Source organism: Pteropus vampyrus, unplaced genomic scaffold (genome assembly GCF_000151845.1).
Source record: "Pteropus vampyrus isolate Shadow unplaced genomic scaffold, Pvam_2.0 Scaffold8, whole genome shotgun sequence".
NCBI lineage: Eukaryota > Metazoa > Chordata > Mammalia > Chiroptera > Pteropodidae > Pteropus > Pteropus vampyrus.
This window is the reverse complement of record NW_011888789.1, coordinates 15,434,293-15,450,900: the sequence shown is the minus strand read 5'-3', so window position 1 is coordinate 15,450,900 and position 16,608 is coordinate 15,434,293. Positions and strand designations below refer to the sequence as shown.

Here is a 16,608-nt window from a genome sequence, read left to right as displayed (position 1 = left end):
AATTAGCTTAGGAAGTGATCCTAAAAAAACCATTTTTGTTCTTTTATGACCAGTGTTCCAAAAGGAGTTACAAGATTTTATCTGGCGGAGTTTTTAAAACTTTTGTTCTCATCACCTGCTCAAAATTCTTCCCATTTTTGTCTCCATCTCCCTCTCAATTTATTTGGCACTTGTTAAACAAATACATGCCTACAGTTGGATTTATGATATTTACAGATTATTAAAAATAGCTGAACCGTGGGCAGTGGAATGACCACAGTAAGTGATTTACTTCCTCTGGTCAGTTTCTTTCACATCTACCAACCCGAGAAATGAGATAATAAAAGAAGTTATGTTGAGGAGTCATGGTAGATCATTACTACGCAGGCCCTTATAGATCATGTAGTCAACTAACTATGACACAGAAAAAATGAGAAGTTGGCACTCAGAGAATAAACTGACTTGCTTAAGGTCAGACAAATATATATTGGTACTATCTTTTTTTTAACAGCTTTATGTAGACTTAATTTACACGCCATAAGTGCGCCTGTTTAAAGTATACAATTCAATGATTTATAGTATATTTGTAAAGTAAATAATCTAATTATAATTAGATTTTAGAATATTTTCATCTTCCCCAAAGCTTTAGCAGTCCCTTCCCATTCTCCCCAGTTCTTGACAGCCACTAATCTTTGTCTCTATAGATTTGGCTATTCTGGATATGTCATCATTTCATTTGAATGGGATCATACAATATATGGCCTTTTGTCTCTGGTTTATTTCGCTTAGCATGTTTTCAAGGTTCATCCATGTTGTAGCATATCACAGTACTTCACTGCTTTTCTTGTTGCTTTTTATTTTTTAGTTACAGTTGGCATACAATATTATATTAGTTTCAGGTGTGCAACATAGTAATTAGATATTTATATAACTTACAGTCATCACCCTAGTAAGTTTAATACCCATCTGACACTGTACATAGTTATTACAATATCATTGATTATATTCCCTATGCTTGTACTTCATTGCCTTTTATGGACAAATAATGTATCACATTTTGTTTATCCATTCATCAGTTGATGGACATTTCAATTGTTTCCACTTTTTGACTATTATGAATAATGTTGCCATTAACATTCGTGTACCAATTTTTGTGTGGACATGTCTTCATTCCTCTTGGGTATATGCTTCATTGTGGAATTGCTGGATATTATGATAACACAATGTTTAACATTTTGAAGAACTGCCAAACTGTTTTCAAAAGGGGTCTACATTCCCACCAGCAGTATTTGAGGATTCCAATTTCTCCACATGCTTCAGTTTTTAAAAATTTATGTAATTTGCTCAATTTTAGCTGTGAAAATTATGCTCACTTATGTAAAAATCTAGTGATTGATGTGTTTCTGTAAACATTCAGAAATTTAATCATTTTCAGAAAGGTAGAGGCTGGCATTTTAAAAATCTTTATGGCAGTAATCTGCTTAAACTCAAGCTAAGCAGAATAAACATCCTAAAAAGGAATCAGTTTCATTGCTATTCTTAGACTGTTGAAGTTAATGTATCATTAATGTATACTACTTACATATTGTCCAGCAATTTATAAAGGTCTTTTATATACAGTATCTCTTTTAGTTCTTAAAAGTCCTCATGGCACATAAATACTCAGTTAGTTGTTGACTTGTCTCTAGTAGGTTAAACAACTTTCCCCAAGGTCACCTAGCTAATAAGTGATTGTGAATTCAAGCCTAGATCTGTGACTTTAAAGCTGAGACTTGAGCATAAGCCTCAGACTCTAATCCTATACACTAGGTTCTTCATTTAGTTTATTTTTCTAACTCGAATTAGAGATAACTTGAGTTTTATATTATGATGTCCTGTATTTTAAGTTTGTCATCATTTTAGTTGCTTTTCAATTATCTGCAGTAAGACCTATTTTATAAGAACCTAGTAATCAAAGAAGTACTTAAAAATAAAATGCATAGCTAAAAAATATGGTGTTCAATCAGTATGGGAAACTCCTTAATTCATATTAACTGTCTGCATGTTATAAGAAAATTATATTTGAAGTCTGACACTTAGATGCCAAATCTTAATATTTGTTCTTCCCCCTACCAGATTATGGAAAGAATCATGGATCTACCCACTTTACTGAGACATGCATTCAGGGAAATGTTTTCAGTCGGGGGCCTTTTCTGGATGTTCCGTATCAGGATAATACTTTGTTTAATGGGAGCTTTTTTCTATCTTATATCACCTCTAGACTTTGTACCTGAAGCCTTGTTTGGAATTCTAGGCTTTTTAGATGATTTCTTTGTCATCTTTTTGTTGCTCATCTACATCTCTATCATGTATCGAGAAGTGGTAACACAGAGACTAAACAGGTGAAAAAAAGAATTTACTAAAATATTTGAGCTAATGTGTAAAATCAAACAAAAGAACCCATGGCAGTAGAAAGTATTTGAATAATATGTTACAAACTTAAAACCACTGTATGACAAATAGTTGATTATCATTTGGTAAATACCTAGCAATATATATGACTGGAATTTTTAAATGTTGCAGGTTCTAATATTAAGGTTAGAATTATAATAATTTACAACTGTATCTTGATTGTGCTGTCCATAAAGTCTCTGGAAAAAATATGGAATTATATAAAAAGGGATATATTCATCTTTTTCTTTTCCCCTAAATTACTCAGATTAATTGGATGTATAGTATGATATTGTTAAATGTACACGTTTTCCAATTTATCCTTCTCAGTGGGTACCTATATAATAATATATTGCTATTAGACTCATCTAAATATTTTTTACAATAAAACATTGTGCAATATTGGGGAAAATGAGTTTCTTTTAGTATTAGCTAAGTTTTATGCATTTGGAACAGTTCTGCTTTTCCATTCTGATATAGTTCTTTGTTATCAGCTGAAAGTGAAAGAAAAAAGTTGACTTTATAATTTGATTTCACATTCCAGTTACAGACTACTTCTTAATCAGTGGAAGAGTTAACAAGATGTTAGACATTTACCTCCAGTCAGCACACTTGTGATCTCAGTTATGACATTTAAACAAGAATTTGGTCCTTTTATAAGAATAGTATATCAAAGTAACTTGTAAAGGAAATTTTTTTCTGGAACCTGGGTGATACTGCAAATACATAGTAGCTTGATGCATTTCTGAGAAGAGTGATTCTTCATGGCTGGAGCATCAAAGACCTTAGGAGGGTACTAGGAAAACTTTAAATTTGACAAGAGAAATTACTGGTGAGCTAGAGCAAAAAATGGACAGATTTGGTTAGTTTTCTCTTGTCAGAAAACTTTTGTCATACTGTCCCTAGATGGCAGCATGTAGTCCAGATTCATCAGATCTTATACTGAATAAGCAAATGTTGTCTGAGGTGATTCAATAGGAGAGTTAGCTTGGTTTTTTAATGGCTAAAGCATAAGTATCTAATGCTCTCTTCCGCAGTTTTGTTTGAGAAGAATCAAAACTGCAAGTATTACGAAATCCTAACTCCCTCAGCTGGCATTTCTCATTAGCAAACTAGACAGCAAGATGGTCATTTATGCCCAGGGTATTAGCTCTGTCATCTGCAATCACTGATATCATACTATCCATTCATGTATTAGTGAGCCTCACTATGTATAGATAGGGTGAAAAAGAACAAATCTGTCACAGTCTCCCAAGTTAATCAGATTAGCCATCAACTAATGAGATGCTACGTAAAATATCAGTAATAGTGTTTTTCAATTTGGGCTGAGGACAAAACTGTTGCTTGTCTTAGAGAAAAACAATAATGCTTAAATATAGCACATTATAATTAAAGAAATTTCTTGCATACTTTTCATTTTATCCTAAGAGAGTTATGTGAAGAAGGCAGGGCATTGTCTTCCTTTTTATAAACAAAGAAATCCCAGTGTTACAGATGAAAGTTTTTTTTGTCTGAACCCATGCACAAATAAGTGACTGAACTGGTATTAGACTCTCAGTAGGACTCCTGCATGGGTTCAGATAGATGTGAAGGTTACTACAAAGAGGGGAGGCAGGAGAGAAACTGAGGTCTTTTGAAACAAATTATAGTAGAATAGCTTGGGCGCTCCTAAGAGGAAAGGTCTAGAAAGATGACATATCACGACTTCATGAACCCTAATTCTCCACTTTTAAATTAAAGTTCTGTAGGGTGGCATACTTCACAAACATTTCAGCTGCAGTTACCAACTTAAAAAACTTATGAGTAGGAGTTTGTTACACTAGACTAGAAATGCATTTCCTACCAATTACAGATTTGGTGTGGGGCCATATAGCAATGTTATTTTTGAAAGAATTTCATTTTCTGTGCATGTGTTCTGCTTCAAGTGTCACATTTCCAGTTACAATAATTTTATTGTAATATTTGGAATTCTTTCTAAGACTTTCCTGGTAGAGGTGTATTGTACCAACTTTTGTAACATATAAAAACACTATGATCTGAAGTCTTATTAAACTTAAAAGGGAACGTACTGACATCTCAAAATTTTAGACCTGCTTGTCTTTATTGATCACCGATAATGTAGAAGGGATCTGAAAATATGTAAATAAGTAGGTAAGCAAGTAGTCAATCAGTATTTTAAACACAGTAATACTTCTATGATTCAGAGTGAGATCATATAAATCAAAGCAAGAATTTGGAGTTCTGTAAACAACAATACTGTAAAAACAGATGGTCCAACCCCAGGAGCAGATGGTAACTTGGGCAGGCTTATGGGGAACAAGGAGGAGGAAACAAACAATTGCTCTAACTGCCCACTAGAACAGTGGTTTCAGCTACTCTAATTCTCAGCCTTTGAAATCAACAAGGGAAAAAAGGACTGTGCTGGTCCCTGTAGCTGTGCAGATACCTACCTCACGGAGTTGTAGAGGATTGATGGTTTTGTTCAAACTTCATGATTTAGAGTTTGTCAAGCAGTATTGTTTTAAATAAAAGCAATATATTTAAAATTAAAAAGAGTAGGTATTTTCCTGTTTCTTTGATGTTGTTTCCTTTAAAATTCAGAACTCCTGAAATAGCATTCAATATAACGGTTGTAGTGAGACTTTCTTTTTCACTAATGGGCGTCTAGTATCTCATCACATTTCTAATTAATTTTGCTTATTTTTAAATTTAAAAAGTAGAAATGTTTTTGTTTTTGTGGAAAATTATGTAATCTGGACAATCTATATTAATTCTGGCCAAGAAGGGTGGAATTAGAATTAGAGATTAGGCCTGCACTCTCATTCCCCACCCTTATTCCTTTTCAGTGTATATTTGATAACTGAAATGTTCTTTTCTAAGTCTGTGTCCTTATATTTGTATCAACACACTCTCCCTTCTCTAGACTCTTCTGTTTTGCTAAACAGCAACTTATAAAGCTGGGACTGAGTCAAAATAGGAAATGGCAAAGTTTGAAGGCCTTAAGACTTGTCTCCAAGGACCAGGCCAGCAGGCTTTAAGGGCTGCTGACAATCACAGAGATCAAGACAATCACTAAGCTTATGTTTGTTGTTCTGTCAGAACCAGACCATTTTTGTGGCATCAATATTTGTTTTAAGCATTGAGTTCTAGAATGCAAGCAAATTTGAGGTGTTATCAGTCACTGTCTTCATTCAACTGCAACCTCTGACTTCTCCCATGTCCCATATTGGTTGGTGCATAAGAAGAAACACCATAAGAAGACATTGAGCACATTTGCTTTATTCCTTTTCAGATTAGCGGTATTTAGCTGTAGTCCTTTTGATGAGATTGTAATATATAATGTAGGAGAGGGCTAAGGGCTAAAGATGTTTTAAACTCACTGACATCTAACGGTTTAGATTTTAATGTTTAAAAACAAAATTTAAAACTTTAAAAATACCTGATACCCAGCTCAGAGCATTCAGCCTTCTAATCAGTCTTAAGAGAAAACTTATATCTACATGAAAATTAATTTTATTTCACTAATCCTAGAATATCAGAGCCGTAAGGGTCCTTACAGACTGGCTAGTGTTTGTGTCTTCTCTGTGAAAATCAGATGAGAGCTATGGATAGCTCCCCCTAAAAATGTTTATATACACATGTATGTATAATTTTGATTTATTTTCTGCAGATGTGAGACCTGACAATTCATGGATTCCTAATTAAGAATTCTTCATTTAATCCTATAGTCTTACTTTGCAGATAAAGATAATGAGGCCCAGAGAGAATGAACGCTAGGGTAGTTTTTAAAATAAAAGTTTATAGAAAAAGCATAGTTGGATAGAAATTAAAATCTAAACTGTTAGAAATCAGTGAGTTAAAAAAACATCTTTAGCCCTTAGCCCTCTATTATGTCAAAACAAGTGATTTATTTTTCTTCAGTTTACCAAACAAGAAGACAAAGTTTATCCTTCTAGAATAATTGTGACAAAATTCTTATATGTTAAGGGTTAAATTTTATTTTTTCCTTAAAAAGTGTTATATTAGTAAATAATTAGCTCTTGGCCCTTTAAGACTTAAAAAACATCAAACTTCTAACTAACCTTCAGTTTATCCCTATTTATCGTCTTTTCCTTAAATGGTCATATAAAGCTAAGGCATACGTTCATTTTTGATGGTTACTGGTCAAACGAAGCTATCAAATGAGTATATAAACATCTCTCATTCTCTCGAAAAAGGCAGTTTCGCATATATTGTCGGCCCATTTAATAAGCTGTTTTATTAAAGTACATTATTTTATAAATTAAGGATCAGATGATTATCATAAAGTGAACAGTTTAACCATCACTTCAGTAAAGATAGTAACACCATCCCATTAAGCCCCGCTTCATTCCCTCTATCCCAAAAGTAACCTCTTATGACTAGTTTTACCTACTTTTTTTATTACTCTACAAAAAATAGAATCATGTAGTCTATCTTGTGTGACTTATTCAACATTTGTAAGAATCACCCATATTGTGTTTTGTTTTTTTTTTTTGACTGCTGTGTAGTATTCCATTGTATGACTATACCAGAATTTATTCATTCACCTAATAAGAGGCATTTGGGTTGTTTCCATCAACATTTTTACAAATCATATACAACTAGCTGCCCTTTTAAAGAAGTGGGCACAATTACCCAACGACATCAGCTTTACACCTTCCTCCTGTAGGACAGCAGACTCAACAGACCGTATTGCTCTCCACTCTAAACCACCACTGATAAATTAATCCAAGAAAACAGGGGCGGCAAAGCCGAGGCCTGTATTCAAACTCCGCTCTCCCAGCGACTGTTCCAAGGTAAACTTCCGGAAGCTTGGAGGCCGCGCTCACTTCCGCAACGCTCAACCCATCACGCGACACGCCGGGCGTCAGCCAATGGCCTGCTTCCCAGGGACCGTTACCTCTGACCTCAGGGCTAATCAGAGACAGCAGGACGAATTCCTCGCGAGAGGTGAGGTTGAAGCTGCCTCCGCCATCTTGGAGATGGGAGATGGGAGATGGCTGTGGTCCTTCTGCTAATGCAAACAACAAAACGGGCACATTAGTCACTCCCGAGGGAGACTATCATCACTGTAACTGTTGGCCAAAGCTACAGAAGAAGCGAGGGTGTCAAAGCCGAGCGCAGCAACATTGATAGCTTCACCTGCCTGCTGGACGGCAGAAGTGAAGCGACCGAGGATCAGAAGGATGGTGCAGTCCTGTTCCGCTTACGGCTGCAAGAACCGATACGATAAGGATAAGCCAGTCTCTTTCCACAAGTAAGTACCCACCGCGCCTCGCGGGGCCGGCCCCAGCTCGGGCTGGGGGCGCGCGACCGGTTAGGCTCGGGGGCGGAGCCAGGCGCGCGTCCGCGCGAGACCTAACATGAGGGGCGGAGGCAGGGGCGGGGCGCGGCCGCAGCTCCTCCGGGTCTACTCCGGGCTAGGGAGCGGTGGGCGTGCCAGCCTGTGATCTGAGTCCGCGCCCTGACTTCCCCGGCTGCGCGTTCTCGGCGCGCGTCGCCGCGGCGACCGTTTCTCGCGCTCAGGATTCCCGTCTGCCGCGCGAGGTACGCTCGCCGCCTGAGGTTGGCGGGTTTGCGGCCCGCGCGGGCAATGCCCTGCAGGTCGTGAGGTCTCCAGGCCGAGAGAAATCTGGATTTCTATGGGTCATAGAAAAGCCAGGTGGTAATAACCCTTAAATTTGTAATAGAAACAGAGACCTTTAAAAAGAAGTCACTCTTTTTCGTCCTTGCTATGGATGGGAGGCCAGCATCCTTAATGATTGACTCTTCACCAGGATTTCAGGAAGGATGTTTTTGACTCAACTTCTAGAAACCAACATTTAAGGAACTTTTAAGTTTTACACAGTTTCTGGTACTGCTAAGATGAATACTTGAACCTAGGACAAAGCTGTTGCTTATCATAGAGGAAAACAGTAATACTTAAATATAGTACGTTATAGATGAAACTTTTTTTGTCTGAAGCCACGCACAAATAAGTGACTGAGCTGATATCAGACTCCTATAGCTACTAATATTCCCGGTATTAGTTCAATAGGACTCCTACTCGGGTTTAGGTAAATGTGAAGGTTATTCCCAAGAGGGGAAGCAGAAGAAAAACTGAGCTTCTGTTTATGTTTTCAGCACACGATGATAACATGGACAATAGTAATACGGCCCTGATCAAGTGCTATAATAAAGGTCGACATGAGCTATTCTGGGTGTACAGAGGAAGTCCTTAAAGAAGAACCTGCCTCACAGTCTTCAGGACTATTTTGTCCAGAAGGCGCTACACTTAAAAGTCCTAGAGCAAAAATGTTCTCTTGAAAACCACAAAATGGAAATGACTTGATGATATGATGGCATTTTCCTTCAGTCAAATTCTATAGTATTTACAAATTTTATTATACTTACATTAAAATCTGCAAGAATGCCATTCTGTAAATGATAGAAATTAGAACCAGTGGTACATTAGATGAATTATTCATAGTTAAATAATTACAAAAGCAGAATTTAAAATATTCCTTCAGTTTTTTTGGTTGAGGTCATTATGTTTAACAGTGGATGTGGATGCATTTTTATACGTTTTATAGAATACAAGGGGGACCGTACAGAAATAAGAGTGTTTAGAGCATAGAGAGACTTTTGAGAGTGACAATGTTTCTCCCTTCTGAGAAGGGAATAGAACATTTAACACTTCCAGGATCCAGTTCTTGAGTTATTGGAATTTCTGAGAGCTGATGAATTGATCTCTCTAGTACTTTCAAAATGTTGGAATAGGTCCGGCGATGGTGACACAATCACGTGCATTTAGCTCCCCATCTCATTTCTAATGACACGGCCGAGGCAACCTAAAAATATGGAAAACCCTTCACTGGCACTGGACACTAGTTACAGATGACATTCACACATTAGAATTATGAGTTTCTGCTGGCTGTTAAACAATTAATTGAATCGAAGGAAGGGATAACTTTCAACACTCATCCCTCATCTAAAAGAACAAAGTTGGGGGGAGTAGAACCTCACAAACAACCAGAGCACTGTAGTCCTTGAGTCAGAAAGCCCTAGGTGCTGAACTTTACCAGTGGTTGCTACCATTGTTTGTACTTGTAGAGGCCATTTCTAGCAGGGATCTTCTAGAAGTACTTCATTTCCCAGTTTCTTCATGGTGGCAGAGGGAAGAGCTATGCCGCACAAAGAAAAGGGACCGTCATAAAGATCAGTTAGAGCCTCATGATAACAGCAGAGTCAGGCTCCAGCATACCTCACATGGGAGAGAAACTGGAACATAGAGTGGAAACATCCTTCTTTGGCTTCTTTCCAACTCCTCCCCCCACCGCCATTTACTAAATCCTTGACCAGGAAAAGTAAAATCACAATAAATTTAAACCCTTCCTACTTCTCTTTATCTGGGCCTAATGGACAAATTCCAGTAGATTAAGATAAATAATTTATTTATCATTATGATTTAACTATAATTTGATTAATTCATATTCATCAGACAATTCTAAGAACACTAGAAGCTTCTTATTCTCAGTACATAGCTATAAACATGGAGTTTTGTTTTATAGTACACAGAAAATCACTGGTAAAAAAATTAATACAAATTTGCCCTGTAGTATGTATTTTACTTGAAACTTTCAGTGTCTTCAGTATAAAAAGTTAAATAATAATAAATGAGATAGATAGGAGAGCTACATGGTTTGCCCTTGTGTATATAGATGTGTATGGAATACCTGTATCTGCTATTGAAAGTTATTTACTGTAACAAATGGAGGGAAAAACATATTATTGCTTATGGGCCTCTCTGCCGTCAACCTTTCATCACCTACTCTTATCAGTGTAGCCAACTAAACATATATTTTTACTTTATGTTAAAGTCTTAATAAGCTTGTCTTGTTTAAATTGTATACATCATTATACTGTACATTTTATGACTACTGTGTGATCAACAAGATTTCTATAAGAAATACTGCTTTTTAAAAAACAAAACAACCATGCTGGGAGGGGTGACTTATATCCCACATTAGTGGGTGTTTACTTTATAGGGTCTAAAACAAATACAGTTTTAATGAACTAAGGTGAATGAAGGCACAATTAAAAACTGTCGAAAAAGGCAGAACTAGTGTTTTAATCAAATATTCCTTAGTTTATTAACACCAGTGTAAGATAGTTCTTTCCTAAACAAGAAAGTTTAAATGTGGCTTTTTTTTTTTTTTAATAAGGTCAGATCAGAGAACTGAATTATGTCGTCTTCTTAGGTTTCCTCTTACTCGACCCAGTCTTTGTAAAAAATGGGAGGAAGCTGTCAGAAGAAAAAACTTTAAGCCCACCAAGTACAGCAGTATTTGTTCAGAACACTTTACTCCAGACTGCTTTAAGAGGGAGTGCAACAACAAGTTACTGAAAGAGAATGCTGTACCCACAATATTCCTTTGCACTGAACTACATGACAAGGTAACGTGTTTTAAAATATTGGGTTATTTTCTATTTATAAAATTAATGTGTACATTGTGGAAAATTTGGAAAATTCAGAGTAGTGTTAGAAAATAAACGTTACCTGGAAGCTATCACTTGTAAATAACCACTATAAATAGTGATATACTTTTAAAAAATACAAAATATAGTTTATTAAAATTAAATATCCTCACACTAAGAAACTCAAGCAAGCTTTGTAATTTACTTTAAGATCACTCTATACACCTACTTGTATGTTGATCAGTTTTAGTTTTTATCAGTGACAATTCAGTTTCAAAGTATTTTACCCATCAGTTTTAAGTGCTTAGTATTTAATTAAATTTTGTTAATTGTTCTCTCTCTTTCTCGCATCCCATTTCTTCTTCAGGTAGAAAAGTATAATTAAAGCAAACTATTTTCTCATTTTGGAATGTTTCTTTACTAAGGATTCATTAAAAAAAAGTTTAATATTCTTAAATTCCACAGATAAATTCTTTTAAACTGTTATATTTAGTTACTAAATTCAAACATACTCTGCATTATTGTTTTAGAAGGAAGATCTGTTGGAGCCGCAAGAACAACTTCCCCCAGCTCCTTTAACACCTCCCATTTCCCAGGTCGATGCTGCTATTGGATTACTAATGCCTCCTCTTCAGACCCCTGATAATCTTTCAGTTTTCTGTGATCACAACTACACCGTGGAGGATACAATGCACCAGAGAAAAAGAATTCATCAGCTAGAACAACAAGTAGAAAAACTCAGAAAGAAACTCAAGACTGCACAGCAGCGATGCAGAAGACAAGAACGTCAGCTTGAAAAATTAAAAGAGGTTGTACACTTCCAGAAAGAGAAAGACGACATATCAGAGAGAGGTTATGTGATTCTCCCAAATGACTACTTTGAAATAGTTGAAGTACCAGCATAAAAAAATTAAATTTGTATTAGTTTTTAATGGGGCAATACCACATACCCTCTTCTAGCCTATAAAAGAGTTTCATTTGAAAAAATAATACTTGATTACTTGTATAAAAACAATTCAGAATATTTTTTTAAAAAATAAATTAGATATATACTGTAAAATTGTTTTTTGTTTGTAATTTCAAGGTTTTTACATTTTAACAAAATATTTTAAAAGTTATAAATTAACCTCAGAGTTCCAATGTAAGTTGGTTTCAAGATTGGGGATTTTTGTTTTTTGAGTATTTATAGAAATAATGTAAAAATAAAGGAAAGAGAATGAGAACAGTACAGTAAGGATGACTTAAGTTTAAAATTTAAAATTAATGCAGTTTATTGAGAGAACTTATATTTTAAATCAGAGGCATGAGTTATATCATGGGACATAACTTTTCAGAATATATATAATCTTATTCACACATTTTTAAAATCAGAAGATTTATCTTTCTTAATCACTTGTCATAGATAAATTGGCAAGTTAATACTTAAAAAAAAAAAAAGATTGGCTGTCTTCACAGCCAGAAAATGAAGTCATTCCATACCTAATTAAGATGGTTAAGTAACTTTATAAAGGATGGATTTTTTAAAAGTGGGCCCCTCTTTTTTTCTGCACTGCGTAGCATTATGAAATTAGAAGTGTATCTCCAGTGGAAGAAACGCTCCTTAATAAACAAGTTAGGTGTTATCAATGAAGTAATAAAAATGGGGGCCCAATCTATGGTATGTCTTTTTCTCTTATTACCCCAGAGCCAAGTAAGGGACATCAGTTCCCCAACTGCAGTTATAATTGTATCCAAATCTCTAACAAATAGGTTGTGTCCGTAAAGTTTGATTTGTACTGTAATATGGTGTTATTGACCTTGACTAATTGATATTGGTCAAGGCTTCTCATAAAAAATGATTACTTTTAACACAAGTTAGAAATCATATTCTATTTACTGAAATGAATGATCTGTATTCAAAAGCAACCTAATACGTAGGGTTTATTTTCCTGAATGTTGAGATTTAAACATTGAGGTTTCTGTTTAAACTGTGAATTGTATCCTGACTTTGTGATAAATTTTACATATATTTGAAATCAAATATGTTCTGAGTAAACAAATACTACCATAGGGCTTATCTGCTTAGATTTAGAATAATTGTTCCAACTATAATTATATTTCAGAGTACACTGAGATACCTAAAGAATAACAGACCTTTTAAGGCAGTATTAAAGATAGAAAACAATGATGTTCAAAAATGTCTTGTAAAGCCGGTTTTCAGTGTAATTCACTGCCATGCTGCCAGTGATAGTACTTTGATTCATAGAGATTTGATTTTTGGTGAACCACTATTTTGAAAATAGAAAGTTATGATTAGAAGATTACTTGAAATTATATAGTCTGATAACATTTAGAACTAACTGCAGTGAATCAGAGGAGTTTTTCCAGTTATTCATGGATCTTGTCACTTTAGAAGTCACAAAGTCTCCAAGTAGTTCGTTTTTACATCTCATCTCTAATAATTCCTGAAAGATATGTGGGTGAATATTTTCCAAAGTACATATTTTTGATCTAAATTGTCATCTACATAAAACCTGTGTGCATGTGTGTGTGTGTTTCCAGAACCAAGAATCCAACATTGAATTGTAAAAGTGATCATAATTATTTAGCATCTTTGCATTATTTAACCTGAAGCTATTTCCTTTTCATAACAAGACATAAATCCCTATTTGGAGAGAACTGAGCAAGCAACATGTACAACTGTTTGTATTTAAATAATTTATCTACATATAGAGAGTTTGAGGTACAGTTGCTTATTTCTGAATTTGAGATATAACATTCGTTGCATGTTTTTAAAGTTCATTTTGTCTATTGTATTATGACATTGCCAAGAAAAGGAGAGCATTTAGGCTAAAGTAGGCCCTGTTCAAGCATAGTGAAACTCAATCTGAAACAAACAGGGACAAAGTCTCAATCTGGAACAAATGGGGAGAAGACTTATGTGAACTGCAGCATATTCTGAAAGATGACATTTATTTTAAGCGCATATAGTAACATACTAAAATTTCCACCTATGTGTGACAATCTGGCAAAGGTGAGAAAAAATAACTTTCTTAATAGAGCTGTTGGAAAACTATAGAATTATAGAATTTTAGATTTAGAAGGACTTAGAAATCATCGAACACTAGCCCAACCTCCAAACCCTGAAGAAATTTCATTGTAAAATATCCCTGACAAGTGGTCATCTGTCTGTTTGTCATTTACATTTAAGCAATTATTCTGCTTAGATTCTTTAAAGTGAGTTTCTGGATTAGAATAGAATTAGTTGCCACTCTTTTTATACTTGTTTATAATGCAAACATAAACTTCACTTTGAACTACATAGTTTGAACTGTCAAATTCTATATTAAAGAAGTTTTAAATTTTTGTAAAATAATTTAAATGTTTACTAATTGTATACCTGTTATGTGTGCTAAAAATATTTCTGTCATTGCAGTAAAGAAACAATGGTGTTTAAAGTTATTAGCAAAACTTTTTACTTGGAAATCCAAGGACATGAGGAGATTGTCTTCTTTCAACTATAATTTGTGTAATCCCTTTCTTAGTAGTAAATAATATTGGTGAAGACAAATGAAAGTTGCACTTGATATGATTTTTTTAGGTTAAATTAATATTCTCTGATCATCTCTAGTTATCAAAATAATTATACACACATACCCAACAGCTATGGCTTTTATCAAATCAGTAATGACATAAAATATTGTATTTAAAGTCCATGTGATCTGTGAAAAAGAAATTCCATTTGTGTTCCAGAATTTTTAAAAGCCAGCCATGAATAGCATTTAAAGGAGAAAAAATGAACAGATTTGCCTGCTTGGTTATAACTGTTCCTAATATTGGGAAGTGAACTGGATGAGCAAGGAGTGAAGAGCATTGCTCTTGTCTGATGGTAACTAATGTTTCTGGGTATTATGGTTTCATATAGTCGTGTATTAAAATGCAATTCTTGATGTGAAAGGAAAATAGCAAAGAGCAGACAGCCATTCACAGACAAGCACAAAAATAATTATTGTACTTTAGCAGAAAAGTTTGCCTGAAGTAATAGTCCCGTAATTCCAGTCTTGGTATCTTGTTTTACCTTGGATGTGGTTTATTCTACGGAGATCCTTTTCTGAATGATAAATACTTTTTAAACTCTAAAAATCTATTGAGAATTTTTATTTTCTAAATTCATAGTATTTTGGGTTTCGAGATTATCAAAATTTCGTTTTTTAAATATCCCAAGGGATATGAATAAACTTTCATTGTTTTAAACTGGTTTTGGTGAAACAAACTACAGTATTAATAATAAATAGACAAATGACTTGTGGAGTGGCCACATAAGCTCCAACATGCTCCCCACCATAACCTGCCATAACCATGAAAAATAAAACAACCATTTAAAATCTCTTCATATTGTCCTAAGGACATACAACAAATGAAACATCCAGGAAAACCTAAATTTAAGAACATTAAGAAGCTGTGGCATTTATGTCACAACCTATTCTCTTCCTACACCTCTACACCCAGCCCACACACACATACATACCAACACACCGCACACACACATCAATGCTGCAGAGACTCCACTCTGGGTGAGTATGGCCAAGAAGACAATGCTCCCTCTCTTCTCAATCCCCAATCAAGGACTGTGGTATCTCCCAGAGGAACAGTCTTCCAGTATTTTTCAGGCCCCTCTAGCTTTCTGTTGGAAATGCTAAATTCCAGGAAAGAACAGCCAAGAGGTCAGGACTCCCTTTCTCCACCCAGCTCCCATTCGTAGGATGGGGGTTCTACCCCAGGTACAGCAGGCCAAGAATACTGGGACCCTGGTCACCTCTCTCCCTAGCTTTCCTATAGGGCAAAGTTTCCATGCCATGCTAAGCCAACCCAAGAAGACCAGAGACTTCCCATACTAACTGAGTTCTGCTCATAAAGCTGGCATATCAGTCCTAGAGACCACAGTCCCCACTCTCAGCTCCAGAGCAGTAACTCAGATTTTTTCCCAGGGAAGAGGCAGCCCATAAGAACCAAGAGCTCTGAAGTTCTTCCCAAAGGAACTGATTTTATGTGGAAGAGTGTGGGAGAAGGTCAAGCCTAAGGGTGCTCAATGGAGAATTTAGTGATAAGCAATTAAGAGGAGGCTGATAGCTTCATTAGAGCAACAACTGAATTAATTGTAGGCTAGCTAGCTAATTTATAAGAAGAGCTCTCCTGAGGTCGTAACAAACCTCAAAGACTAACCTCAAAAACTACCTCTCCAAAAAGGTGCAAATGTGATGGAATCAGACTGCAGAGCAATTTATGCCCCAGGACATCATCAAAAACAGCAATCAACTGGCGATTGGAGCTAATATCTGAGTGTGATACTAGTAAAGGCAGATAGTTTAACAGAGAGATTAGGGGCACAGTCAAAGACCTGTTAAAACCTCTGTCACCTGAGGTGACTGTGCATGCCTAAGGCTGCACCTTCTAAGGAATGAAATCAAATTTGTCACGTGAAACTTTGGAGGCCAAAAGGCAGTGGGCTGATGTATTACAAGTGCTAAAAGAAAAATGCTATAAACCAAGAATTCATTCTCTGGCGAAACCGTGAAGTCACAAGAGAGAGAAAGTATGACATTCCCAGATAAAAGCTGATGGAATTTGTTACCACGGACCTGCCCTGCAAAAAATGGTAAAGGGAGTCCTGCAGGGTGAAATCAAAGGAAATCCTAACTTGAAGCAGCACGAAGACAAATTAGAGTGTTATAACTTTAGGAT

At 35.6% G+C, this 16,608-nt stretch overlaps 2 protein-coding genes and 1 long non-coding RNA gene across 6 annotated transcripts in view; 2 read left to right on the top strand and 1 right to left on the bottom strand.

The window, feature by feature from the left end:
* RNF170 (ring finger protein 170) overlaps positions 1-4,962 on the top strand; it is a 33,266-nt gene extending 28,304 nt beyond the window's left edge. For all 4 annotated transcript variants that reach the window (XM_011372905.2, XM_011372912.2, XM_011372896.2 and 1 more), the window contains one exon: positions 2,095-4,962. In XM_011372905.2, coding sequence (XP_011371207.1) covers positions 2,095-2,364 — 270 coding nt within the window. In that variant the 3' untranslated portion in view covers positions 2,365-4,962. The remainder of the gene's footprint in view (positions 1-2,094) is intronic.
* Positions 4,963-5,672: 710 nt separating this feature from the next.
* Positions 5,673-7,740, bottom strand: LOC111728947. The gene is made up of 2 exons (XR_002776024.1): positions 7,573-7,740; positions 5,673-7,441 (listed from the first exon to the last, which is right to left on the bottom strand). It is a non-coding gene; the product is annotated as an uncharacterized LOC111728947 (long non-coding RNA).
* On the top strand, positions 7,404-14,437 carry THAP1 (THAP domain containing 1). The gene is made up of 3 exons (XM_011372927.2): positions 7,404-7,687; positions 10,671-10,866; positions 11,418-14,437. The coding sequence occupies exons 1-3, from the start codon at positions 7,617-7,619 to the stop codon at positions 11,790-11,792; spliced, it is 642 nt and encodes a 213-aa protein (XP_011371229.1). The 5' UTR covers positions 7,404-7,616; the 3' UTR covers positions 11,793-14,437.
* The last annotated feature ends 2,171 nt before the right edge of the window (positions 14,438-16,608 follow it).